The sequence below is a fragment of the Seriola dumerili genome, unplaced genomic scaffold, assembly GCF_002260705.1.
Source record: "Seriola dumerili isolate Sdu_G_001 unplaced genomic scaffold, Sdu_1.0 BDQW01000433.1, whole genome shotgun sequence".
NCBI lineage: Eukaryota > Metazoa > Chordata > Actinopteri > Carangiformes > Carangidae > Seriola > Seriola dumerili.
The window spans coordinates 614160-641557 of record NW_019174688.1 but is presented as its reverse complement, the minus strand read 5'-3'; the positions used below and the strand labels follow the sequence as shown (position 1 = coordinate 641557).

The window sequence follows — 27398 nt, the reverse complement described above, 5'->3', positions numbered from 1 at the left end:
CGTATTTGTCATCCAGGAAGCAAGGACAAACCAGCAAAGCCCGCAAGTTAATGTGTTAACGAATTTAAAAAAAAGGTGAGTAAAAGTGACTTTCTGCAAACTGTTATAAATATGCAAAGACAGTTCTTCTGAATACATGTTGCAGTTACAATAAATAATCTCCCCACTATACGTTAGACGTGTTAGCGCTAACCAACGATTGCTACCAAGCTAGCGTTTAAATCAAGGGCTAACGTAGGTAGCAGGTTAGAGACGCAAACTCAAAAGGCAAATTGAAGATTATCGACTGTACAATCACATTTTTGTTAAATGTCCCAGAAAAAACAGTTTTAGCTTGTTGCATCTATTATGTGAAAACATGTTATATCTGTGTTTATGAAGTCTACATCGCAAGAATTTGAGCTGCCGGTGCTTAGCTTTTAGCCAACCAGTGAGCCTGTAAAATTAATCCTGGTCCACTGTTTTGGTTTGTCAGGAGGATGAGCAGCTCAGAGGAGGTGTCCTGGATATCTTGGTTCTGTGGACTGAGAGGGAATGAGTTCTTCTGTGAGGTTAGTGTCCAGGATTATTTCTTTCTTAAACTGGGATTAAAGGGGATTCTTGCAACAGCCTCTTCCACATGCAGTCAGACCGCCGAACGCCTTGCAGCCACCTCCGCCAACACAAACCTATTTTTACATTTCAACATTACATAGGTTTTTGTTGTGTATGGAGATGCAGCAATTTGTCACTGGATAGGAGGTTTATTGACAAGCAATTTTGATAATCTAGCAGCAGTTTAGAAATGTCGAACATTTGCTGGTTACAACTTCTCATATAGGAGGATTTACTGCGTTTCTCTACATTGCATGATAGTAAACTGTATATAGTTGCACGTAGAAGATTGTGCACAGTCACTTGACTTGAACATCATTGAAAACCGGTGGGTTAACATAACATTAGACAAGATTGCCTAAAAATATCTCAGAACTTTAAGTTATGTACAGTGAAAAGTAGGTGGAAATTCCTAATTGAAGAACAGAAATGTTCTTTGCTGGCTTTAATAAAACGTACTGACTACTCAGTGCATTATATTTCAAGTTAAATTCATGAAATATAAAGAGACAATGTATCAACATTTGAAAAAAAGGCAATTTTCTAAAATGTCTGTTTGAAGGGGTTGTATTTACTTTTTTCCACTTCAAAAAAAAGAAAACAAAATATGTCATTTGCATACAACTGTACCTTTGGGTTTTGGAGAAATTTGGAGACAGTTTATCATGATTTTCTCACATTTTATACACCAAATGATGAAGTGGTTGATCAAGAAAATAATCAGCATTTTATTGATAATGAAAAATTAATTGTTAGTTGCAGCCCTATGAGTGTATATTATATGTTAGTGCACAGTGCTAAGATAAACTTTCAGTTAAAAGTAACATATTTTGTTGAAGACAGGTTTTTTGATGCACCCATGGGCTTTAATTGTTTTTATGCATTTTGTTTTTTTTGCTTGGTCCAGAGAAAACAATGGTTCATTTCAGCTGTATCTTTGTGGCTGAAATGACAAATAAATATTCTTGCTTGGGCTTACTCTTCCTTTCTAACAGTACATCTCACTCTTATAATGTCTAACACATACCTGGATATGGCAACTAAGTTTCATGGAAGTAATGTTTTCTTCTAGTTCGTAATCATGTGTCACTTTGGTGGTCTTACTTTTACACTTATAGTTCAGAGTTGCCTGTTGCAGCTAATCTGTTCCACTGAAGCACATGAAATCTGCTCACTCATAAAGTACCCTAGGGAGACGTGTGAAAGGAAAAAAACTTGAAATAAAAATACTAGGAATAGTGTTGTTAGTGTTGGCATCAGTGTGTCACACACTCCAACTCTAATTTTAACTCCTTGCCTTTTTCGTTGGTAGCATCTAAGTAATCCTGTTAAACTCTTACATAATGCTGCCACATCAGTGTGCTGTGGCAATCTGCTGTTGCAACAGTAATTAATGCAATTAATTGCCATTTGTTGTCTACTACTGCTGTGTTACAGGTTGATGAGGATTACATACAAGACAAATTTAACCTGACAGGTTTAAATGAGCAGGTTCCTCACTATCGCCAGGCCCTGGACATGATTCTCGACCTGGAGCCAGGTGAGACTATCAAGGAAGTAGCCGTGTGAAATGAGGTAAAGCAGTGACAGTGATTTTAGCTGCCTGTGTTGCTTTTAATTGACAGATGAGGAGCTTGAAGATAACCCGAACCAGAGTGACTTGATAGAGCAGGCAGCAGAAATGCTCTATGGGCTTATACATGCACGTTACATCCTCACAAACAGAGGCATTGCACAGATGGTAAGCGTTTACTTAATAACTTCAAATTCTTACATGCCCTATGACAAGAATCAACAGTGATTTCCAAATTTGTTGTTTTCTGTAGTTGGAAAAGTATCAACAAGGGGATTTTGGCTATTGCCCCAGAGTCTATTGTGAGAATCAGCCAATGCTTCCTATTGGTAAGTCTGACTTTTCTTAACCTCCACATTTAACACAAGAACCGTGCTGCACCTGTGACTTTGTAAGTGGCTATGAAGACAAATCCCTCACCATTTATCTCCTGTCTGATGTAGGTTTGTCAGACATCCCAGGGGAAGCAATGGTGAAGCTTTATTGCCCCAAGTGCATGGATGTTTATACCCCTAAATCTTCAAGACACCACCACACAGATGGAGCCTATTTTGGCACAGGGTTCCCCCACATGCTGTTCATGGTGCACCCAGAGTATCGTCCAAAGCGTCCAGCCAACCAGTTCGTGCCAAGGTTTGTTTGTCTTGATAAAACTGCCAAGTACAAAAAAAGTTGGGATTTGACACCTGCTCAGATTTTACTCTTTCTTGAATAAGTTATTTACTCATCTAAATCATAATTTTAGACTCAGGTTATTGTATTGGCATGAGTATAAGAAATTCCAATCAATACCCAGCCTCTGACCTCAGGGAATTGAAAAGAAATTTCTTCGTATCCAGGAGGTAATCATATTTTTTTTTCTTTTTTAGGCTATATGGTTTCAAGATTCATCCAATGGCTTATCAACTTCAACTTCAGGCTGCATCAAGTTTCAAGAGTCCAGTCAAGACAATTCGCTAGAACCCTGCTTTGACAAAGACGCTGGACTCAAAGACTTTGTCGTTTACTACTTATTTGAATCGATGGATTATATATTCCCAATAAATGCCTGTACAGTTCTCCAGATTCAACCATTATCGCTCATTTAGTGAAACAATGTTACAGTGGAGAAAGTTAGTTTTTTCTGTATTGAACATGTTATTATTCCCAAAAGCTCAGTCGCTTGATTGATCCTTAATTGATGTCAATTGATCTTTTCATATTTTAGGGTTGTTTCTCTAAAACAGAAACGTGGCTTTAATGAAGGCAAGTTTGTGTTGTGGCTCAATTGCAGGTGATTGAATGTAACAGGAAATCTTGCCACCAGCTGCTGACAGATTTGCCTTATAAGTGGTATGGTCAATCAATACTCGACTTAAAGTTAACACTAAATTGCATCAAATCATATTAACTTGTGCTGCAGAACAAATGTTGGAATGTGCATAAGATTTTATTGTGTTAAGGTGATGGATTTTATTTGAAAACAGCAATATTCATAAATGTGATGAGGTGCTATTTCCAAGAAATGGTTAATACGAAATTAGAGGCAGAAAGAAAGAGCTCATCTTTAAAATGGAACTATTCTTAATTTTAATTTTTTTTTTTTTTTTTTTACACTGATCTGTTTCATTTGAATTCAGTGGTTATGTTTGTGCTTGACTGTTTAGGCAACTGTAACAATATTTTCCTGATAATTGCGTATTTGAGGTTTCATCTTGTTTACATTATGATATTACAATCTAGCCACTTTTTTCCCCTCGAACGTTTGGTGTTGATTGAACATGCGGCAACATCCACTATGAAACAAGTGAATGGCATTAAATATTTATTTCTTATGAAAATCTCATTCGTGTATGCTTCACATATACACTGCGCACCAAAATGCAAAATAATGCATATTTTATTTTTTCATAAAAAGACAGGGATAAGTCACAAAGCAACAATATTTTCCATCGTCTAAAACCTATTTTTCTTCATGTGGAATTCTACGTTTTCTTCCAGGGGAGTTTGCTGTTGTCATCCATGTAGCTAAAATACCAATGGCTTCTTTTTGGGTTAAAGAGTTTGCTAACAAACATGCTATCTAAAAGGGGATCATATATTTAAAGTATTTTCTTCTCTATGGAAAGGTACAGGGATAAACAGCAAGTGAGAAAGCAATCTACTTAGACTATATGGTAAAAAGGCTTTACAAACTTGGTTGATAATGAATGCAATATTTAACATTGTGACATCTTTAGTGGAAGCCTGGAAACCAGCTTGTGTTGAAACATCACAGTACATCAAATCACATGAAACATTCCCTACTTTACAAATAAATTACTGTATAGTAGAACATGTAAAAAAGACAACTTGTGCTCCTATGAGAGAAAAGCCACATATACTGGGACAGCTGCCTTCACCTCTTACACGAGTGGTTACTGTGACAGACGAGCTTTTACATTAATCGACCTCACTTGGCTGAACATAAACGTACATTTAAAGTAGGATGGATATACATATATGGACATTCCTCATACAATCATATGGAGGTCTGTAGTCTTAAAAAGAATATCAAAACCTGAGATAAACAGACCAAAGCTTGTAAAACGTTTCTTATCAACCAAATATATTCAAAGCAATTATGGCTTCTATTCTACTGAATAAAACATAGGGCTGAAGGAAGCACTCCATTGTCATATGTAAATTGTGAAAGGTTTGATAAACTTGGTGGACTACAAGAGGAAACGAATAAGAATGATTCAGGGTGTCAGGCAAGACAGGTAAGGAGGTCTAAAAGAGAGACCTCGAAATTCAGTTCACAGCACAATGGTAACCTACAATTTCATGAGCAGGTGGATATGAATAACTTAAAAACCTCAATTTGTACAAATACTATAAAAGCATTAATTCTATAAAATAGAGAAATATTTCAAAATAGATCAATTTTTAATTCAAACTTTACAATAATGTGTAGGCTACCGGTTCTTGGCTGGTTGGGGAAGAAAAGATTTTAGGTTTTTTGTTTTTGTACCTGAGCAGTGAACAAAGCCAAACAAACTGTCCAAATTTGAGCACAGAATATCTTTGTTCACATATTGATGTGAGGTATGTCATTACATTAAAAAAAAAATGTCTCTCCTGAATTAAATAGACAAGTAAACAACAACAAAAATAAGCGTTCCCTTGAATGTGTCTTAACGTTCCCCTAGCAGCACCAAGGGAATAAATGCTGATAATGGTGTCTAAACTAGAATGGAAACAGTGCATTTGTATAAAATTAACAATGTAAAAACCTAGGAAAATAAAAGCATTCAAAAGCAAACATAACTGAGATCACTCAACTGAAAATGCTGTTTTTTAACCAATAAAAATGTATCCGCTAAGCTTTTCAAACACCAGAATGAGATAAGCATTTAATCAAAACTTGAGATCTGTGCAGCCCTCCTCTACCTACAATGAACAGCTCAACTGAAAAAATAAAAAAAATAAAATGAAGATCTCCTAACATTTATCTACTCAGTTCATCAATAACTGTAGGTGCTGATTTATGAGATATTTCTTCTTGGATACGTGTGTGTAGATAGAGCTGGTCAGTGTGTGTTGATTGCTGCGCTCTGATGAAATTGATGTCGGAGGTGTAGAGTCAAGGAAATAAACGAAGGTGATGATTCAGTTACAATGCTGATGCTCCACCATGTTTTTCCTGCAAGAAAGACATTATGTGTAATTGTATTTGCTTGAATCAGTTATTATCATCATCTTCATTAAATGGTTCTTACTGGAATAGTTAACCACTTTGGGAAATACACTTTCTTGCCAAGAGTTCGATGAGAACATTGAGATCTATATACTTAGCTTGTATATTTTGTCCAGTATATATTTTTTTCCAGTACTGTTTTGTGTCATGGGCAGACGTTTATACCTTATCTTGGTCAATGTCAGAGTCTGCAGTTATGACAATCCTCTTCTCCACACGAGTCTCTGAAGATCCACTTTTCACTACCTGGTAGAGGGAAGAAAAAATATAACTGAGTGCCAAATAAAATAAAATATAAAACTGAAAAGGCAAGAGCAGGATTTGTCCTGCTGACCTTTGAGATGTGAGTGGTAGTGGTGGTGACTGTGGTGCCACTCGTGGTCTCTGAGGTAACGGTCTTGGAGCTGGACACAGTTGTGCCATCTTTGTCCTCGTCTGTCCCATCAACTGTCACCTGAGAAAAACACCAAAGGAAAGGTAGACTGAATAATGGTTTTACATTTTGTGACCCTGAGCTTCAAGCCAGGGAAGGGGCTGTGCTGCCTCATGCTCTTTTTGGAGCCCCTGGCCTGGTCCTCCCAGACCTGCATATAGTCAGCTTGTGCGGCTATCCATGCAATAAAGCTGAGACAGATCTGGGCTGAGCAGGTGCTGGAGCTCCTACCTTTGAAGACTCATAGGTGAAGGTCTTGGTCGGCACGATAGGGACTTCTGTGGTGGAGATGTCAGTCTGTAAGGAGTTGGAGACAGCTGTGATGGTGACTGTCTGGGTCTGCACCAGAGGGGGCTGTGGATGGGAGCATAGCCCCATGAGTGGCTGTTTAACCAGACACTTCGAATCTCATGGCAACCATTTTATTTGACCCCCATGCATTCCCTTCTAAGCCTTTGCTGTGTGGATCGATTTTCACCGCAACAGCCCTTTCTTCTCACCAAATTTGTTTCCATTAAGATTTTTGGAAGCAACAACCTTGTTAATCCCCTTCCCACCACCAACTATTACAGAATAGAAACAGAAACGGAAAATATGAAGCCATAAGTGGGTTGGAAAGATGATGAAAGTAAAGTCAATACCTCAGAAACATTTTGTGGCAGAGAAGAATGTGCTAGTGTTAAAACGACCCATCACCATAGTTGAGAACTTAGCACACCACTGTGCAACACATCTGCAGCAATCTGATACATTTGACTATGGCGAGCATAATTCACACCGCACTACTCCCTTTACAGATTTAACGTTAATTGAATGTTGCTGCAAAGGAGTGAGCAAGTGTGGCAGGCTTGAAATGATACAGAGGCCAAGCAGAGACAGAATCAGCATCACCCTGAGGGAGTCAGCAGGCTACCTGGAAGCAGCGTATGACCTGTGGACCATCGCTCCTGAAATAGGAGGCTGGGGAAGATCCGACTATCCTCCTAGAGCACTCCGACACACCGGGATATGATCCTTCTTCCTCCTGGGTCTCATCTAAAGCCTTACAGTGGGGTTCGAGGGAGGGAGGCAACTGCGCCATCTCCACCTCTACGATGGGCACCAAGGAGGTCTCAAAAACTACAACCTCGTCTTGATCACATGACTCTTCCTCAATAGGACCACCGTGGGCTTCGACACTATCAGTCTCACTCTTGTGGCACGCAGTGGGCCTGGGTGTGCCTGACAAGCCCAAACTGCTGCTGGTTTCCTCATGTGTAGCCTTTGTCTCTGAACCATTGCTTAGGGAACTAATGCACATACTCTAAAAAAGACAAAACATAGTCACTATGTGATCATGGGTAGGTGAAGTATTTCCTACTGACATGGCTAGCATAACAAGCCAAATTTACAAAGATTATAAACATGTATGCATGCAAGTTAAAAAATATGCAACTATCAATAGATGATGTACACACAGTATCCATTTTGTGAGGCACTACACATGTACAGGAAAACGGTGGTGGTCTAATCAACACTGTTTTAGTGCCACAGCTTAAGAAAACATATTGCAGGCATCACAATGGCCAAATCCACGCTTTTCCACACGACACATGCTACAGTAGGTGACCAAATAAAATGGATACTGAATACAGGTTTAGTTGCGTACTGTATATTTCATCAGGGAATATAATTTAATGTGTGTCAGAATGAAATGGATTTTCCTTTTGTTTAAATCTTCATTCAAGAGGGAGTGATGACAAAAATGACATACACTATCAGTACAGCCATGGACTTACACACAATATACTTGAACTCAAAGAGAATCTGAAATTTTAAACGACAAAATCTACACTAGTCATTTGTACTGTATAAGGAATGCCTTTTATTCTCTGGTCAAAGTTGATTGTCAAAAAGTCATGCAACAAGAAATCTCTTGAAGTTGCTACATCCTGCCTCGCAAAACACTGGTGAAGGACAAAGAGGTTAATAAGTATTACAATTAAGCTGCCTCAAGGTCTCCGATCACAGGAAACACTATACTGTGACAAAGACTAAGTAACCAGAGTAAAATCCAAGTCTTTGATTCATGTTTTCTGATGCTTACTTCATGTGTGTTCTGGAAAAAAGGTGTATATATATGTTCCAAAAACATCACAGTGATCAGCTCATCTCAATACAATATCCTAAGACAACTGACAATATAAATGCACCTCAAAATGTGTAAAAAAAAAAGCAGGCTCAAAGTGATATGGTCACACATTAAAAAAAACAGATAAAAGTCAGTTCTTAGGTCATACTGGTTGATTGGTTTGTATCTTTAAAATCCAAACAATTTCACGGAAAATGCAAAAGGGTAGTGGGTTGATTGTCATTTCAGTCCTTATCAGTCTTTGGAGTCTGTTTCTGACTGGAGAAACCAGGGGAATTGTGCTGCAGTGGGAAATAGAAGGAATGAAAGTCTTTTTCCTCAGAGGCCAGAAAAAAAAAAAAACAGGGGGCAGCTTCTCAAGTGGAGCAGAGGATGAGAGATGAAAAATGCTACAGTGATGTTGCAGAGGAGGCGAAGGAAGGAGGAGGAGGAGGAGAAGAGAAAGCTAGAGGTTGATGGGTAGATGGGCTAGGTGCGGTCTCCACGGCTCACACTCACACCTGTGTGGGGTTTCCGCAGGGTCGAGACGGCCCCTCAGCTGCGTTTGGAGTAGAAGTCTAGCAGGGGGCCGCGCGGTAGGCGGATGACAAACTGAGGGAGGGGGGAGGAGGAGGAGGAGGAGGGAAGAGAGATGAGAGGGAGGAATTTTGAAATGTCTGCAATGACCGACAGTGTAAAAGCCAGAGCTGGGCAATAATAGTTTCTTTAGAATATAAATTCATGATCTAACAACAATACCAGAAGTATTTATTTTAACAGAAATGTGATTTAATAGCAACGCTTGCTGCCCAGAGCATGGAAATGTTATCGGCACATGCATTTTAACATGCATTTTTTAAAGATTTATTTCCATGTCCTACATTCCACTTAAGACTGAAAAGACAGAAAGTCATCCACACTTGTAATGATCAAAGTATTTTATAGTTTTTGAGAGAGGCTACATTCAACTGAATCAGTCTAGCCAGAATGAGCACAGGCATCTCATCTGAGGATGTTAAATTGGTGCAGATGCCCTGTGTGGTGATGTGTCTGAAAAACATAAGCCTGTAGTATCTATACAACCAACTGCAGTGTATATTAATTACCCCCACCATTTTAGCCAAGTAGCTCTAGTGGGACCAATTCTGCTGCTGCCTGTAATATTATTTACCTTCCTCGCAGTAGGAGTCTTAGTCTTAGTTCTATAATTCACATTTACTCATTGAAAGTTAAGCAGAACAACAGACTGAGCATAAACAATGCTTGTCTGTCTACTCCACTAGGCAGACAATATTTGACCATTGCCATATTCTCAACAGCTTCCATCAAACACTGTACGTTTGCTCTGATTCATTTCCTCACTGCAGGCTGTAAATTGTCAGGTTTGCTTTACTTTGATTTCATCGCAACTCTAATGCATCCTGACAATATGATACACTTGGGGGGGATTAATCTCCAAGTAATAAAGTGGTTTATGTCCAAGCAATGATAATGCACTTGAATTAATGTCTTGCTAACAAAATGAACCTCAATAGATTACACTTTTTTATTCATGTGAAAACAGCTCAACTAGATTGGTGTTGTGTTTCTGGTCCTCTTAAAAGCTTTCATGCAATTATTTTAACTGCAAGACAACTATTAATGCCAGTAATAGTACAATTACATTACATTCATAATGGAATCCTTATTACCATTTACTATAGGGAGAGTGGAGGGAAAACTGCTGATACAACTGTGAATGAGGCCTTGTCTCTTCATGGAAAAACAACCAAGGCTTGGAGAAAGCAGCAGCCAAAACAAAAGGTGAAAGCAGCTTGAAAAGAAAGTGTGCAAAGTAAAAAGTATAAAATGCAGAAAGAAAGCTCAACAATGAAGGAAGGACAGAGGAGAGGGGGAAAAGTAAATTCTGTTCAGTGTCAGAACGTGCAAATATTCAAGAGAGTGGTCATCTCTGAGTCATGCAGTACATTTTCAAAGTCCGGTCTGTCAGTCATGCAACACCAACGTGTCAGGGTTCAGAGTCCTTTACTTCAGGTAAGATGAACTAAAGTGAGCGCTCAGAGTATTAAACGTGACCCAAACTGCCTCATCCACATCAGTCTGTGAAAGAACAAAAGTACAAGACCCTATTCAACAAGTCAGACTGCATTCTTCATTCACATGCATGTGTTACATACCACATGCTATTCTCTTGAATAGGTCTGTACATGCACACATAATCCATTATTCTCTATCAGGGGACCAAGAATGACAACTAGAAGAGCCTGATCTCGTCTGTATCAGTGTCTTTTGATTGAATATATTCATCATGTAAAAAAAAAGAATAGAATCTTAATGTTCAATGATTAAAATTACACAAACTTAAAAATTACTCAAACATGATAAGATGTTAGCTAGAATTTCTATCCCATTACAAATCCATGCACAATGCTCGCATGTGCAGTGATGTTTTCCAATCAAGTACAATCATCTCTGAAGACGCAGAACCATGGAAAACTTATGCAACTTCAACCAGGTTAGTTCAGGAACTGATAATCTTAAACAGTTAATTCATTTGAAAATTAATATATTTGCACAATTTCCTTCAATTCCCGAACTGACAGACTGCAGCTAAAATAGAGTATTTGGCAACTGAGGTTTTTTTTTGTGAAGGACTTACCCCATCCGCACTGGGCAGAGGCTGACCATTGATACCCAGGGTGCGGAACGGAGAGTGTGTGGACAGGCGCTTGTCCCACTCACTGGGCCTAGGCTCCGGGACGGCTTCCATGAAGTTCTTCTTCAGCTTACTGATACTGGCATGATGCCTGAGCAGGTCCTCCTGAGGCTTATTGAACTCCTACATGGAGGAGAGGGTAGTGGGGTGTAGGAAGAGGATAGGACAGGAAATTTGACAGAGAGACAAGTGGAGCATGGAAACAACAAAGGGATGTTGTGAGGTTAGGTAGTGAAAGTTGGATGGGGAGGGAAAGAGATGAAGGATATGTTCGTAGTTGGGAGAGAGGGAGAGATTAACAAACAGGAGAGAATAAAGAAAAAGGGAAAAAAAGAGTCAGATTATGTATCGTTTCTGTTTCTTCTGTACAATTTCTGTTGACTTATTACTGATTAAATAAATAAGCAGAAGCAAGGTTAATTAGTGATTCTAAAGAAACATAAATTAGAAGGGCCAATTAATCTAGATAATCATATTATGCGGAGTTATTTAGATTATCAGCGGCTCCTTTTCAAAATGTAAATTAAGTCTCTCAGCTGATTAAAGGAAAGGTTCAGAGGAGGCTGTGCTATGATGTATCAAAGTCGATTATTACTTGGTGTTCTGGTTGGGTAGAAGCTATTAACTACACAACACAGCACATTAAGGGTCTATTTCATAGCATTAGGCTTGCAGTGAAACACATTGTGAAAACAGGCTGCAAATCAACGAGCAGGAAAGGTGAGGATAGCAGACATGGTACAAGTCGTCAGAGATGAAGCCTCGGTATAAATGGAAACCTGTTCATTTAACACAAATGAACAAAAGCAACAGTAGCATTACGGATTTGGCAACATTTATCATTAAGTTGATCTTTATGGACCACTGCTAGATATTGACAGCAATCCCACCAAACATACTGCAGACGGTTGTTCTAGTTCATGACCAGAAGTCTTTGTTAGCTATCAATCATGACTTATTGTGGTACTTAAGAGCAACTTAATGATAAGTGTTTCTCCAAGCATCATTCCTTTCATACATAACAGCAAAAATGTATAATTATTTTGATTTTCATTTCTATGGTCAAAAGATTTCATTGGCATAATTGCTGAGAAAGTGCAATGCATTACTGGCAAGTTAGAAAGTGAGATGGAGGTACAAAAAGCAGAAGCAGGAACAGGAGAATACTGATGATCTGGAAAAAAAATATATATATACAAATGGAGCAGCTTGTGAATCCTGGCTTAAGAAACTAAAACTTAGAAAAGCTCTCGCTGTCTGTGATTAGACCTTTGATAATCGACCACATCCCAGGGCTGGTCATTGGGGACAGTTTAAGGACGCTAAGGAGTGCAGCATCCTTAACAAGTTTATGCAAGCATAAGAACCCTGACCATAACCCAATACTTAATTGTTGTAAACTCAACAGCACTCTCCTGATACAACCGGATTAGAATTATGTTGCAACACATCTACACACATTTATCATGTAATCTACAGCCAATCATTAACAGCTGATGCAAAAAGTGTGAATCATGCCACATGCAAGCGTGATATCAAAAAAGCAGCCAGTGTGCCAAAGAGCAAGAAAATACAGCCAAAGACTGGCATCTCCAGAAGGGATACAAACCTCCAACATTAAAAGGCTATGTCTGATATAAATTGAGTCATCCTCAATTTTCTTAGCTCTTTTCTGTGAAAAATGAAAAGAACAAAAAAGTGTGGGTTTGTTTCAGTTTCTCTGTAAGCTGGCATCAAACTGCCATACCTCGGACATGCATACAATGAAGTTTACTAAAGTGTTAATACAACAGACAAGAGGAGTTGTGAGGAGTCTGCATGCAAAACAGTTTGGGGACAAGTGGCCATAGGGGCCAAACTGTAATGTACTTACAAAGCAAAGAACTTAAGGTTCTAGAGGACTGATTTAAGATGAAACTTTTTATAATGAGCAAAGAAATAAAGAATGGTGGAAAGACAGAAATGTGATAAAACACCATTTATCATGCCCCTTTTTAGTAAAGTGCATTTAAGCTATAATCATGCATGTGTACATTCCAGGGTTTATGACAACAACAAGCAATGAGAAGAAATGAATGCCTTCTTAACTTTTAAGCAGTTTATATGTGTAAAACATACTTTTAGACAAGCATGATCTCTTCATATTAAAGTTACGGTTACTCACTGTTAACATATTCTATCTATTTGTGCATTTTTCTACCTCTTTAAATATATTGTACGTGAATCGAACCTGATGTGGTTTTCATTTAAGACCTAGCCGTATGGAAGCACAACATGAGAAGAGGGTGAAATTAGTCTTTTGGATGAGAAGCTTGATATCATCAGAATGGAGGTGGAGAAATGGCTACGGAAACATATACGTGGCTCAGAATCTGACCTTTCGCATTCGCACCACCTCCGTGCTTGTCACCTCAGACCCGTGCTACCCCAGGGAGGAGAAAGGAACACATGTTAAGATTCCCTGCTTTTGTTGGCTGTAACACTCAAGACATCAGCCATAGTGGAAACATATCTTCTATGGGATGACATGCAAGAGGCCAGTGTCTGACACTAACCTGGATGTCCCCATTGATGGTAGATAGCAGTGAAGAGTCTATTGCTCCCTGGTCCCTCCACACTGCTGGCTACAGCAGCAAGAGAGACACAGTTCACACTCAAACACAGAGAACAATCTCTGCTTGCTAGCATCTTTCATTATTTAAGACTAACAAGTATCTACAATAAAAAAGTTGCTAAAGTATTATCTACAATCATAGTACCTATGAGGACATATCATAAATAATTTGTTCATCTCTCACTGCCACCAGTGTCCTGTTAGACATACATGGTTTACATACATACAGTATGTGATGCTAACTTTTTATCCTACAAATAAACTTTAAGACTTCTGCTAAAATGACATCACCAACGTGAAAAACAGTGATCACAGAAATTGAATACCTTGACTTCAGACGCAGCCTCGATCTTTGAGGGCTCCACAGCTTCTACCGTGACTTCGAGCTTTCTTTCCTCCTGGCGGATGGTCTTGATTGGAGTGGAGGTCTGGGGCTGGTCGAAAGGGGCCATGGGGATTCCTGCCTCAGCCAGAGCAGCCTGGGAGAAGACCGGAGCACTGACAGGACGGGTGCCCCTCTGTGTGCTCACCACTGGATACAATAGAGACCAAATGGAAATGTGAATAAATGGAAATATGTTTTAGCACAATGTGTTACGAAGGGATTATTATTAAGATTGATTTAAGATAAGATTCTATTCACATTCAACATGATCAAATCTTCTCAGAGAGTACAATGCACATTGAAACAGGTACAAACATACAAATACAGAAACACACAATAGCGCATCTATGCAAAGATCCTCATACTTACACTCTCAAGCCTCTATGATGAGGTACATGCGCACACTGCAGGGGTATACTGTACCTTAAATTCTTTGTTGACTCCCTTTTATAAAGGACGAGCATGTTTTCAGAACCAGAGGCGGGCCAGAAGCGAATGTTCACAAAGAGCAAAAGCGCAGTTTAGTTCTTGTTATGATCCAATGATGGATGCAAAGGCAGATGATGTTAGGCTGCAAAGAGCTAAAAAGCTCAATGAAGGTGAACTGGTGAAACGCTGAGATTAAGAAGACATTATTTCATCACTCTGCAAAACATAGCACGGTTAGAGGTCCTTGAATAACAGTGAATGTGCACTGCCAACTGTGGACCATGCGTCCTGTAAGCAGGCTGTGAATGTTAATAAGCGTTTCATGGAGCAAAGAAAGCGCGACCATGTGTGAGCTGATCATCCGCAAAACTACAAATCAAAATAGGTCAAATAAAAATACCTGACTCTTTGAGGCCAACATCTAGTAGAACAAACCAATCATCATTGACATGTGTGTGTGTGAGTGGACGTCTTTCCTCCAGGATCCGTTTCTCAAACAGCGGTCTTGTTTCGGAAATAGTAATCCTTGTTTTATCCATGGCAGTTGGAACTCTGACCTCTGGTGGGAACTGGATACGTTGAGGGACAGCAACTAATACAAAAATACAATCAGGTATAGTTGTCGAAATAAAGTACAAATGATTTACTGCACTGTACTGTACTGTGCTTACTGCAAATTACAAATGAAATGGCTACCTATAGTGTTGAGACACAGCAGGTGCACTCATAAGAGGGCAGATCAAATGTCAAAGAATAACTGTGCATTGCAAAACATACTAAAATAGACATGTTTGTATGCATACAAACTAAATCATTTACATTACAAATATACAAGAATAAACCATTTATTTTCCACCATTTCCACCATTTTCTTTACATAAAGGTAAATAAATCAGATGCAAATTTATATAATTGTGTATTTTTTGATGGAGTTAGGTCTGGCCTTTTAGCACAGTGTATACAGATGCTTTGGCAACATGAGGTACCTGATCGTGTGATAACAGGTTTTTCTCGGATGATGTCGAACAGGATGAACCAGTCATCCCCTCCTTCTCTCTCTGACGGAGGTGCAATTTGGATTTGTCTCATTTCAGAAAAACGTGTCTCATCTTGCCTTCTGTCCACACCAATTATCGTCTTCTTCCATGTTCTAGTCTCTGTGCTTGTCACCTCAACCTCAAACGTCTTCCTCATATCCCGAATTATCTCAACAGGGGCAACTGGTACAAACAGACAGAGTCAAAGGAACTGAGTAACCCTAGTACTGCACAATGTTTAGAAGCTAGTTAGAAGCTGCTGAAATGCAACAATTTGCAGAGTAAATGTCATAAAATATAATGTTTCACAGTGACGGGGTTGCAAAAATACATTATGTGAATACCTGATGGTAGTATGACTGCTTCTTCACGAATAGCATCAAACAACACAAACCAGTCATCATCTCTCTCTGGTAGTGGATGGGAAGGCTGTGGTGTAATCTGGTCAAGAGCAATCTGTTGCGACTTCCTCTCTATGCTTTTCACTTCAATTTGACGTTCAACACTTGGATAAATTTGGCTGGGCACTGTCAGAGAGACTGAAAACAAACAGAATTTAAACTTTTGCTCCAGCCACACAGAATCTGACAGAAGCCTTATAACTGTAAAATAGAAATCATTTCTGGATAGCTTCAGGGATTCTCAGTCAATTGGATTCCAGTGAGGCCATGCATGAGATTGTGTCGGGAAAAAAGCGAGGGGATGGGGTTGTTATGGGACTGTGGAATCGCCCTACCAGGTGATTCAGGTTAGCTAGCATCCATGCACTTTTTGGAGCCTTCCTTCAGTAAAAGTGCATCCATGCAAGTTAACGTGAGTCATCTGGTAGCTTGATGCGCCATTCATTTGTAAGTCTCCTTTGGTGCAATATGTGTGAAAAGAAAAGCATTTGAAGGCTGTGTGTACCTGGAGCCACATATGAAGTTTCTCTGGGAACAACATCCAGCAGCAGAAACCAGTCGTCATCTCTCTCTCTCACAGGCTGGGATATTTTCATCTCTGGAATAATTTGCACGGGAAGCTTCTTTTCTTCCTTCTGCACCACAGTCACTTCAACTACAACCTCCTTCTTGGACTGCATAGCTATTGTTTCAGGCACAGCAGAAATGCTTTCTTCACGATAAACCTGAACATACTCGGCCATGGTAACTAATGACAAAGAGAATGAAGGAGCACTGTGAGATACTTAAGCCAAAGAGGTGACAAATTGAGCATTTAAGTCCATATGGAGGGACTGAGGAGGAGCATAAGAGAAAGTTGGCAATACCTGGTGGCACAAATGATGGTTCTCTAATGGGACGATCCAAAAGCATAAACCAGTCATCTTCTATTTCTCTCACAGCCTGTGGCAATGCTACTTCTCGCTTTTCACTCAGCTTTTGTTTTATTTCTGCGTCTTCAACTACAACCTCCACTCTTTTTTCCCTCTGCTCAGTGGTTGCTACTTGAATCACAGAGACAAATTCTTCTGGTGACACTTGAACACGCTCCACGACAGCAACTATGACAAAAGAGATAAAAATCCTCAGACAGTACTCTCTTTTTTAAGAATAAGTATAACCTCTGCAAAGCTCAGAATGATTGCTTGCTTTTATAAAGCTGCAAAGCAGTGCAGGGGATTTCAGCAATACCTGGTGGTACATATGATGTCTCTCTGGGAACAACATCCAGCAACACAAACCAGTCATCATCTCTATCCATCACTTGCTGTAGTGGGATCTCTTGTGAACGTCTTGGTGCCTCTTGTATTATCTTTCTCTCTTCAACAATTATTTCTCTAATCTCCTGAACTGCTGGGGCTCCAATCACAGAGACAAAACTTTCTGCATGCACCTGGTCTCGTCCCTTCAAGATAACTGATATGAACAGAAAAAGTTTTAACACAGATAGGAAGCACAATACAAAGCATAATGTAAGGCGCAATGGGATTTTAGCAATACCTGGTGGTACATAGGATGTCTCTCCAGGAACAACATCCAGCAACACAAACCAGTCATCATCTCTGTCTGTCACTGGCTGTAGAGGGATTTCTTGTGGACGTCTTGGTGCCTCCTGTATTATCTTTCTCTCTTCAACAACTACTTCTCTAATCTCCTCATATACTGCAGATCCAACCACAGAGACAACACTTTCTGCCTCCACCTGGTCTCGTACCTTCAAGATAACTGATATGAACAGAAACAGTTTTAACACAAGTAGCAAGCACAATACAAAGCTTAATGTAAGGCGCAAGGGTATTTTAGCAGTACCTGGTGGTACATATGATGTCTTTCTGGGAACAACATCCAGCAACACAAACCAGTCATCATCTCTGTCTATCACTGGCTGTAGTGGGATCTCTTGTGGACGTCTTGGTGCCTCTTCTATTATCTTTCTCTCTTCAACAATTATTTCTCTAATCTCCTGAACTGCTGGGGCTCCGATCACAGAGACAAAACTTTCTGCATCCACCTGGTCTCGTCCCTTCAAGATAACTGATACGAACAGAAAAAGTTTTAACACAAATAGGAAGCACAATACAAAGCATAATGTAAGGGGCAATGGGATTTTAGCAGTACCTGGTGGTACATATGATGTCTCTCTGGGAACAACATCCAGCAACACAAACCAGTCATCATCTCTTTCTGTGATGGTCTGTTGTGGTGGGATCTCTGGTGCATGCCAGGCTTCCTCTTCTCTTATTTTTCTCTCTTCTACTATAATCTCCGTTTTCTCCTCAACTGTTGTAATCTCAGTCTTTGAGATGACATACTCGCCTTTATCCACTTGAGCATGTTCCACAGTGGTAACTAATGATGAGAGTAAAGACATAGAGTCTTTCAATGTGGGAGCAAACATGCAGTGATAAAAAGCTTATATGAATTCTGACTTGCAAGAAACTATACCAACTATACCATCTAGGTATATATATATGTATACCGTATATACTGCAAATTCAAAGTCAAACATCTCAAGCACCTCATTGTAGCAGCTATCACAATAACAATACCAAGAAAAGAAGAAAAACCTAGTTGGTTAATATGTTAGTAATGTTTGTTTTATTGTTTAAACTCTCTGCATACTTGAGTAAATGAAGGCTGTAGCCATTTCTGAGCCTTTGATATCCATATTTTCCCACTTTTGCCCCATTAGCACATCTATAATACACCAAATGTTTTATGTCAGCTTTACTGTCATTACTTCCACTACACTGGGTTCACTTGAATGTAACCCAAAACTACACCCAGCACTGACAGCCCTTTCATAAATGTAACATTCTATTTATAAGCAAAAGTGAAGAGCAATCACAATAAGACAGGAACGAGCCTGTTGAATTCTCCTTTAACTTCAGATGATGTTTATTGAATCTAAAGAGGATTTTATGGACAGATGGACCAAAAAAGGGAAATTGTAGTGATATTAAAATATTATAGAGATTAGTAGTGGTCTAAAGCTGTTTGCACAATGACATACTGTACCTGGTGGTTTGGAAACAGCTTTGTATGGAGGCCGGTCAAAAACTATGAACCAGACATCTTTATCTTCCACCTGAGACTGACCCTCAGCCTGAAGCTCCTTTGTGACCTCTCTCAGAGTTCTCTCTACCAGTACATCCGTCTTACGCCAAATCTCTTGTTTTTCTAACCTCTCGTCTGATATAACATCAGCCTGTTCCTGCATGTCGTCTACATCTCCCAGTTGTTGCCCTCTCTCATCTACAATAGTCACTCTCTTCTTAGTCCTACGCTCAACCCTCTGAACTGTAACTATAGAAGTGGTGCCAGCGATTTCTGGAGAGCCAAGCTTTTCCTCTACCTCATTTTGCCATTCCTTTTCTATCTGGCATAGTTTCTCTCTCAAACTATCATCTAACAGAGTCTCGGCTGTCACCTCTTTTTCACTCTCCTGCTTCACCTCAACCTCTTCCTCCTCAGGCAACAAGCCTTTTAAAAACACCTGCTTTATTTGCTCTTCCAGTTCATCCACTTCATCCTCCTCTTTTGTTTCTATCATCCTCACAAATTTCTTCCCCACTCTTACTGTTCTACCTTCCATGTGCATTTGTTTTTCCCTCTCCAATTCTCGTTCTTCTTCTTCTCTTAACTTGTCTACTTCCTCCTTCCCCAATTCATCCTCTATCACTTCTTGAAGTCTTTCTGCCACCTCATCCATTTCTTGAAGCCTTTCCTCCAAATCCCTCACTTCCCTCAGTCTCCTTTCCAAAACCTCCGCCTCTATCAGCTTGTCTACCAAGGTCACTGATTCCTGAAGCCTGTCAATGACCTCCTCTGTGGTCAGTTCCTGTTCTTCCTTCTCCTGGAGCTGGAGCTGAGCTAGGGGAGAGACTGGGAGGAGCAGGGTTGAGACATGAAACAAACCAAAATTTGGTTCATAATGCAGGCTGTTACCATATTTTACTAACAGCATTTGAATTCCATAAATGTTTGTCATACTTCCACACAAAGAAACTCACATGGTTTTTCAACACTCTCAAGCGAAGACCGGGTGAAGATTCGGTCAAAATATAGGAACCAATCATCTTGCTGCTTCAGCAGCGGTTGCAAGAGCCTGTCCATAGAGTTCATTTCTGTCAAGCTGAGCTCAGCTGACAAAAATCAGAGAGGCAATACTCAGCACTTTCACAGCAAATGAGAAAAAAAACAACCAAATCTCAAACTGCAAACAGCTGAAAATAAAAGGCAGAACAGCGCTACATGTGTGGTTTATATGAAAGCCTTGGGGAATAATGCAGCATACATATAGTGGCAGATGCGTGAAGATACCTGGCTGTTTCACGAAATCAAAGGGTGGGATAAAGGGAAAAGGAGGATGGCGATACAACAGGGCAGACCACTCGTCTTGCTTTCTCCACTGCTGCTGCTCATCAGATGCCAGCTCCTGCCATGGCTGACTGACTGTCTGGGTGATGGTTTGAGAGCCATTCTGCTCGGTCTCAGTGTCCTGCCAGGTCACTGTGACCGTCTGAACAGACTGCCCCTCCTCCCATGACTGAGTGAAAGTCTGCTTGGACTCCCCTCTGGCTGTGAAGAGATGACGAGGTGATACCAGTTATGTGAAGTTTTGCTTGGGAGATGACGGCCGCTGTGAATGTTTCACAGTGCTTCAAGCGTGTTTTTGACTATGGTTAGTACAAAGCTGAATGAAAGATGCCTCTCATTCTTCAGAACAAGAACAGATAAAAAAAAAAAACTGGCCATAAATGTTGAGCGTTTACAGTTCCAACTTTATCCTGTTTAAATGACAGCCACTGGAGTTGTAATGAGTGAGTCAGTCAGTTATGATGTTGAACATAAAGATACAAGCCAGAAGCAAATGCAAGTAGTTGTTGTGCAACACACATCAAGCAGCAACTTCTGAAAATGCCAAAAAAAAAGAGGAACAGTAGCTTCAAGACTGGAAATGCCTCTGTGCAGTAAAACATTTGAGGAAACTCTTTTTTTTCCTGTAGAGTTCACAGTCCAAAGATACCCTGGGATCATGCCAGGGAAAGTACAAGCTGGGTGTCATCATCCGCATGTCAGATTAGGTCACCTTCCTGACAACTAAACCATTCGTGCTAAAGCTGAGGGTTAATGTCTTCAAAGGTTTACGGGCATGAAAGCAAATGATCCAGAAAGGACAGGAATGTTAATTGATGCGATAAGGATGTTTGTGAGCAAGAATAAAATAAATGCAGCAAATGTGCCAAAAAGCGCCGGCGCACTTCCACACAGTTCCTGGTACCTGGGAATTCAGATGAAGGCTGAGGTTTGTCAGATTCCAGCATCAATGACCAATCATCAGCCTCAGATCTGGTTGATGCTGAGAGCTGTTGCAGAAACTGGAGAGTGTCATCTCCAGCTGCAACAGTGAAACAAGTCAGAGGGTTGTGTTTATTATGAGATGCATATACAGTGAAACCAAGAGTGGTTCACACACTTCACACACATACCTCCATCTAAGTTACGGGACAGCCTCTTGCTCGCAGAGCGTGTGAAGCGAGGTGCTGGGCGGTCAATCATGGAGCTCGCCTGGCGGGTCTGGGCCTGAGTACGCCCGCTGTACCGGAACTTTGAGCCCAAGACGAGGAAGCGACGTGATGAGGGGGGCTCCACTGTCGAAACCCTGAGGGACAGTTATAGTAATTTCATTTTCATCCACCCAACATTTAATCAATTTGACTTTCTGATCAAAGTGACAGACCCACACACCTGGGGTGCAAATATAAATTATATTAATATCACATCACAAGATTTTGCATTCCCTACAAATTGGCATAGTTGTGTAAAAAGGTTAGCAACAAGTTTGACCTTGATCTTATTAAAAAGACAAAATTTTTTGGGTTTACTTCTAAGCTCAGGACTAGATAGATAGATAGATACTTTATTTATCCCCTTGGAGAAATTCATGGGTATGTAGCTTCCTCTGTGGTTACACTGCCAAGGAGCCGGTGTAGGGATTAAGCTTCAGAGACCTGTTAGCCAATTATCTAGGGGATAGGCAGAACCTGAGAATGACCTCTGTTGCCAGGCAGGGTAGTGTCATTCAGAATGAGGCGAGAATCACCTGCTCTTACCTGAAGAAGGTATGGTGTTCAACACAAACTTTCCACAGCTTCTTTGAGGCTTTGTAGTTGGGCAGTTTGAAGCCAATTGTGCTTTCATACTGCTCTTGCTGTAGGTGAAGAAACAAATATAAGGTCAAAGCTGAATACAATGATCTTATGTTGACGACATTATTCTGCCATGCAGCATGAAAACATAATGAATAAACCAGAGTTGGGTTGAATGAACAAACTTTAAATCTTGTCAAATTTGAAAGACCATTCATGAGCAAATCCAACAGTAATCTTTAGGTAATTAGTAGAAGTAAATTCTTCAAACCATTCCAAGAGGGGTAAAATAAGTGAGTTAAGACTGAGGACTAAATGTCAGTGGATGCAAGATGGAGTCTGGATGAGGTAGAAAGACAAGATATTTACAAAAAACAAAATGTCAAAATTAAGTTCAGATTTACCTCTGATGGCCGGATCTTGATGAAGAAGCTGCTGCGTTTGTAAGAGATCTTAAGCACTTTGGGCCAAGGGAAACGGTTGATCCTCAGCTTGTCCTTGTAAACCATCAGACCACTGGAGCAAACCCCAAGTGTAATGTCAACACCATCTAGATCCTGCATACACAAAAAAAGATGTGACATTGTATCACTGCACATCGTCACCAGTACCCCGCACTTCCAGTAAGCGGTCACTAGGGGGCAGTCTTTCTCACAGTAGGAGGCCATGGAGTTTGAGGTCATGGAGTTTGAAATGTTATTAATCTCTAATTTTTTCTGAAAGGAGGCTGACATCAATTTTGTAATTAAAATTTGGATGCTTCTTATGTAAGACAAGCATGCTGCAGCATAATGTTGACATGCAATTTAAAAATGAAAGGAAGTCAATACATATTTGAATGGAGGACTTTAGATGAAAAACCTGCATCACCAGTTAACCCACAAAGTATTCATCTATTCATAGATTAATAAAAAATAAATAAATAAATAAATAAATCATAATTAAAAAAACACCATACCTTGGCTTGGTGAAGGTCAACTCCATACATGGCGAGTTTCTTGGCATTTTCCAGAAACAACATGTCTGCTTGGGCTGGACTCATTGACCTGGAAGCACAGATGGGCAATCTTTTACAGGACATATTTTACTGTCAAGATTATTTGAAGGACTTGTCAAAGCACTGAAGATGCAGAGGCCCTGAACAGTTTCTGTCTGTTGAATTGTGCTTACTCAAACTTGATGAAAGTTATGTGTTAACTTGCCATTGCTATATTGCGCCAATCAATGCCCATCCCTTTTGATTACCTGTATGTGCGATGCAGCTCCATCACTTTGTCCTCCAGCTCTTTGGTTTGTCCGGGTGCCAGATTGAGGTCTTTAACATATTCTGTTCCATGTACTTCTGGGTCATACTCCCCAAGCTCTGACTGGGCTGCGTAGGAGCCCAGCAAGGATAGTGTGACAAAGGAACAGGGAAGAACACCAAGCATAATGTCCTTCCTCAGCTGGAGACACAGAAAGTACCTGGAGGAGATGTGAATGAAGAAATAAGAAAACTTATGAAAGAATGACAGAAATACTTTATTCTGAGATAATACAACATTTCATTGTAGTGACAACATTTTTGGAAATATGCCCTTTCTTGAGAGTAAGAAGGACGAGACAGCTCTCATGTCTGCATGCCAAATACAAAGCTAAAGTCAAACAAGTGGCCAGCTTAGCTTAGTATAAAGAGCGGGAGGGAACAGACTCACTAACATGTTATATCTCAGTTGCTTTATCTTTACAAAAAAAAATTTAAATGTAAAGATGAAAAGTGACAGGGCCACATACTGTAACTATTACTTGGTGAAAACAGCCGGAGGCAGTAACTCTTGTCATCCCTGCGAGGTTGCCAGCCGAGAAATAGTCCACAAACACAAATCCACAACTTTTTGTTTTTACATTTCAGCTTTGATACGGATTAAACAAACAAGATACAACATTACTGAGCTGTAGAGGCCAATTTCTTAATGCTAAGCTAACCAGCTGTTGGCTCAAGCTTTATATTTCACAAGCCGACATGAGAGTGGTATCAATCTTCTCATCTGAATCTCAGCAAGAAAGGGAATCAACAGATTTTGCAAAATGTCAAACTATTCCTTTAACACCTAAGACATTCACCTGGTGAGGTCTTCGGTAAGCTGAGCTGGATCAGGAGGGTAGAACTTCACGTTGAGTGTAAACTCATAGACAGCACCTGAAACCTGTTTCCGGATCTCTTTTGTGGGTTCCAACCATGTCTGTGGAAAATGAGGGAAACAAATGATCAACTGCTCACACCCAGTTTCTTGTCAGTGTCATGTAAAATACCTGGCTGTGCTTGATATAAACCCAGAGGAGAAAAAACAGCCTACCTTGCTGGTTGGGGTTTCCCAGTTAGCAAGGCCAAAATAATCTTTCTCCAGCAGGTTGACATGGTCCAATACCTTTGTCAATAGTTCCTGGCCTTTAGCATGTTTCTAAATGATGAAGAGAGACACAAGCAGAAAGCCACACAGTGGGTGAGATGTATTATTCAGTATTATTCAGTCCTCAACAATTTAATGATTAACTGGAGAGGCAGCCATTACGCAAACACAGGAGAACATACTGTAATTTGTCTCTTACATCAAGCTCACACTCAAACTGAGTGTCATCCAGTAAGGTAACTTTGCATTGCATGGTTTTCTGACGTTTGGAGCCTTTAGCCTCTTCTGTCTTCTTCTCTGTCTTCTTTTCTTTAGAAGGCTTCTCCTTCTTCACCTCCTCCTTTGCCTTTTCCTCTCCTTTGACTTCTTCCTCCTGTTCTGCTGGTTCTTCCTCCTTTTCCTCTGTGTCCTCCTTCTTTACTTCTTCCACTACTTCAGGCTCCTCCTTTATCGCAGCTTCTTCCTTGTGTTCCTCCTGTGCTGGCTGGTAGAGTCAACACAAGACATTTGCAAAGTATGTCAAATACAGATGAGAAGAATGTGGGAGGACACAATGTACTTTTGTTTTAAATGATGACAGCACTATAATTAAAACAACTACAGACCTTAAGTAAACAGCAATTATATTGCTGTTGATAATAGCTCGAGTTCAAAACAGCATGGATCATTTTGGCTTGAGACCAAGCTTTCAGCTCGACCCAGCATAGTTACTTTCGCTGAGCAAGCTGTCCACAACATTAAAAATTCATTACAAAGAAAAGAAAAACACATGCTCCTCTACTACAATTCAATCTGCCGTGTGAATCTGTGAGCAGGAGAGCTCTTTTTTTCATGTGTATCTGCAGTATCTGACAATAATTTAGGTTGACATTAGGGTGGTCTCAACCCTCTCATTTACCTCTCAGCAAGAAAGCAATTAATCATATTTTCCAAAATCCTGATCTATTCAGTGAAGGCTAATTTTTGTCAGAGTCACTCACCTGTGTCTCTGAGCTGCTTATTGAGTGCTGATCAGGAGCCTGTTCAGTATCTGGCTCAGTTTTGAGCTCAGGCTCTGGAGCAGCGATCGGCGCTTTCACCTGCTCCTCACTTGACCCTTTCACCTCCTTCTTTCCTTTGTTCTTCCCCTTCTCTTTTTTCTTCCCCTTTTCCTCTTCCTTCTTTTGCTTTTCCTCTGTCTTTTCTTCCTCCTTTTCCTTCTCTTTCTTCTTTGCCTCTTCTTTCACCTTCTCGTCTTCTTTCTTTTTTGACTCCTCTTTGGGTTTCTCCTCCTCTTTCTTTTTGCCCTTTTCCTCCTCTTTCTTCTTTGCTTTTTCCGCCTCTTTAGCTTTTTCTTCTTCTTTCTTCTTTGTTTTCTCCTCCTCTCTCTTCTTTGCCCTTTCTTCTTCCTCTGCTTTCCTCTTTGCTTTTTCCTCTTCCTTCTTCTTTACCTTTTCTTCTTTTTCTTTTTTCTTTGCCACCTTCTTATCTACTTTTTCCTCCTCTTTCTTTCCGGCCTCTGCCCCCTTTTCTTTAACCTCAGTGGTCTCCTTCTTTTCTTCCTCTTCTCTCTTCTTCTCCAATGTTTCCTCCTTCTTTTCTACAGTATGCTGTGTTTTCTCCTCCTCTTTTTGCTCCTCTTTCTTCTCCTCTTTCTTTTTCACTTTTTCCTCTTCCTTTTTTTCCTCGTCCTTTTTCACTTTGTCCTCATTCTTCTCCTCTACTTTCTTCTTGGCATCTTTCTTTTTCTTTTTACTGCCCTTCTTCTCAACTTTTTCTTCCTCTTTCTTTTTATCCTCCTTTTGTTCTACTTTTTCTTCTTTCTTTTGCACTTCTTTCACCTCAGGTTTTTCCTCCTCTGCTTTAGCCTCCTTCTCTTCACTTTTCACCACCTCCACTTTCTCCTCTTCTGCCTTGTCAGCTTTTTCCTCTTTGTCTGCCTTTTCCTCCCTAGCTTTCTCTGCCTCAAATCCCTCTCCCTCGGAGCACTGTGAGCGGCGTTTGAGGAAAGATGAGAAGAGGCGAGACAGGCCTTTGCCAGCAGAGGTCCGGGTACGAGGCTTCAGCTGCTCCTCCTCAGGGGAGGTAGTTATGTCAGCTGGCCCAGGCTCAGAGGCCTGCCCCTGGGCCCTCTTGCTCGACTGCTCCCCCTCCGGCTCAGACGCTGCCGCCTCTGGCTTCTGTTTGTTCTCTGGTTCTGGTTCGGGCTCGGCGCCGCTGGCCTTCTGCTTGCCCTCAGTGTCTGCCTCACTCACTGCACTTGCCTCTGTTGTCATGGTAGCCACTGGGAAGGAGAACAGAAGGGAGTCAGAGATGGAGAAAGGTCACGGTGCTTCACAGAATGTGACAGCACGGCTATACTTGGAACACAACAAACAAGATTAGGAGCAGTGGACTATCAGCCTGTGTTTAGGAAATGGCAGGTAAATGTACTATAATGTCACTAAATCACTAATGTTCATGTTCAAAAACAAAAACGTACTGGTTCTATATCATTACATTTTCTGCCTTTTCTCTTTAATATCATTGTGTAAATGACTTTCTTTTACTTTGTGACTTTTGGCTGGACAAAAGAAGCATTTTGAGGACTGTGATAGGCATTTTCTTTTACAACTTTATAGTTCAAATAATGAATCTATTAATCAAAACAGATTAATCAGGTTCATTGATACTGAAAATAAGTTAGTTACAACTCTTTTTTGATCACTTTTCTCAATACATAGCAATGATGCAATAAAAGCTATCATCTTTTATCATGCAAACAGGGTCATCTGCTTCATCATTCTCACTTAGTATTTTATCATTTCAGCTGATGCGCTAATCAAGAG

At 40.3% G+C, this 27398-nt stretch overlaps 2 protein-coding genes across 6 annotated transcripts; one reads left to right on the top strand and one right to left on the bottom strand.

The window, feature by feature from the left end:
* LOC111234029 (casein kinase II subunit beta) lies at positions 1 to 3972 on the top strand. Its single transcript, XM_022761930.1, has 7 exons — positions 1 to 75; positions 476 to 551; positions 2032 to 2134; positions 2220 to 2335; positions 2421 to 2496; positions 2611 to 2800; positions 3037 to 3972. Exons 2-7 carry the CDS (start codon positions 480 to 482, stop codon positions 3125 to 3127), a joined length of 648 nt encoding a protein of 215 aa, XP_022617651.1. The 5' UTR covers positions 1 to 75; positions 476 to 479; the 3' UTR covers positions 3128 to 3972.
* On the bottom strand, positions 3743 to 25763 carry LOC111234028. 5 transcript variants are annotated; one of them, XM_022761925.1, is made up of 32 exons: positions 25572 to 25763; positions 24791 to 25075; positions 24538 to 24642; positions 24305 to 24423; positions 23447 to 23665; positions 23160 to 23247; positions 22606 to 22758; positions 22166 to 22263; positions 21542 to 21714; positions 21334 to 21450; positions 20373 to 20630; positions 20063 to 20194; positions 19068 to 19934; positions 18168 to 18398; positions 17859 to 18083; positions 17550 to 17774; positions 17241 to 17465; positions 16877 to 17110; positions 16516 to 16758; positions 15954 to 16148; positions 15559 to 15792; positions 14973 to 15164; positions 14085 to 14290; positions 13700 to 13768; positions 13522 to 13566; positions 12754 to 12816; positions 11088 to 11267; positions 7232 to 7621; positions 6550 to 6672; positions 6220 to 6339; positions 6051 to 6131; positions 3743 to 5831 (listed from the first exon to the last, which is right to left on the bottom strand). In XM_022761925.1, exons 2-32 carry the CDS (start codon positions 24842 to 24844, stop codon positions 5802 to 5804), a joined length of 5694 nt encoding a protein of 1897 aa, XP_022617646.1. In that variant the 5' UTR covers positions 24845 to 25075; positions 25572 to 25763; the 3' UTR covers positions 3743 to 5801. The 5 variants fall into 5 exon arrangements, with proteins under 5 accessions (XP_022617646.1, XP_022617648.1, XP_022617649.1 ...); XM_022761927.1 differs by lacking the exons at positions 7232 to 7621; positions 25572 to 25763 and having other exon boundaries at positions 24791 to 24926; XM_022761928.1 differs by lacking the exons at positions 7232 to 7621; positions 25572 to 25763 and having other exon boundaries at positions 6550 to 6615; positions 24791 to 24926.
* Positions 25764 to 27398: the final 1635 nt, after the last annotated feature.

What these genes read in the sequence shown, in the direction of transcription:
- LOC111234029 (XM_022761930.1), top strand. Translation starts at nt 480, where the DNA reads ATGAGCAGCTCAGAGGAGGTGTCCTGGATATCTTGGTTCTGTGGACTG. An exon ending in ACAGAGGCATTGCACAGATG is followed by an intron (nt 2,336 to 2,420) that starts GTAAGCGTTTAC and finishes TGTTTTCTGTAG; the next exon opens with TTGGAAAAGTATCAACAAGG. An exon ending in TCAGCCAATGCTTCCTATTG is followed by an intron (nt 2,497 to 2,610) that starts GTAAGTCTGACT and finishes TGTCTGATGTAG; the next exon opens with GTTTGTCAGACATCCCAGGG.
- LOC111234028 (XM_022761925.1), bottom strand. Translation starts at nt 24,844, where the DNA reads ATGCAATGCAAAGTTACCTTACTGGATGACACTCAGTTTGAGTGTGAG. An exon ending in GACATCATATGTACCACCAG is followed by an intron (nt 18,084 to 18,167) that starts GTACTGCTAAAA and finishes TGTTCGTATCAG; the next exon opens with TTATCTTGAAGGGACGAGAC. An exon ending in AGGTCATACGCTGCTTCCAG is followed by an intron (nt 6,673 to 7,231) that starts GTAGCCTGCTGA and finishes TCCCATCCACAG; the next exon opens with CCCCCTCTGGTGCAGACCCA.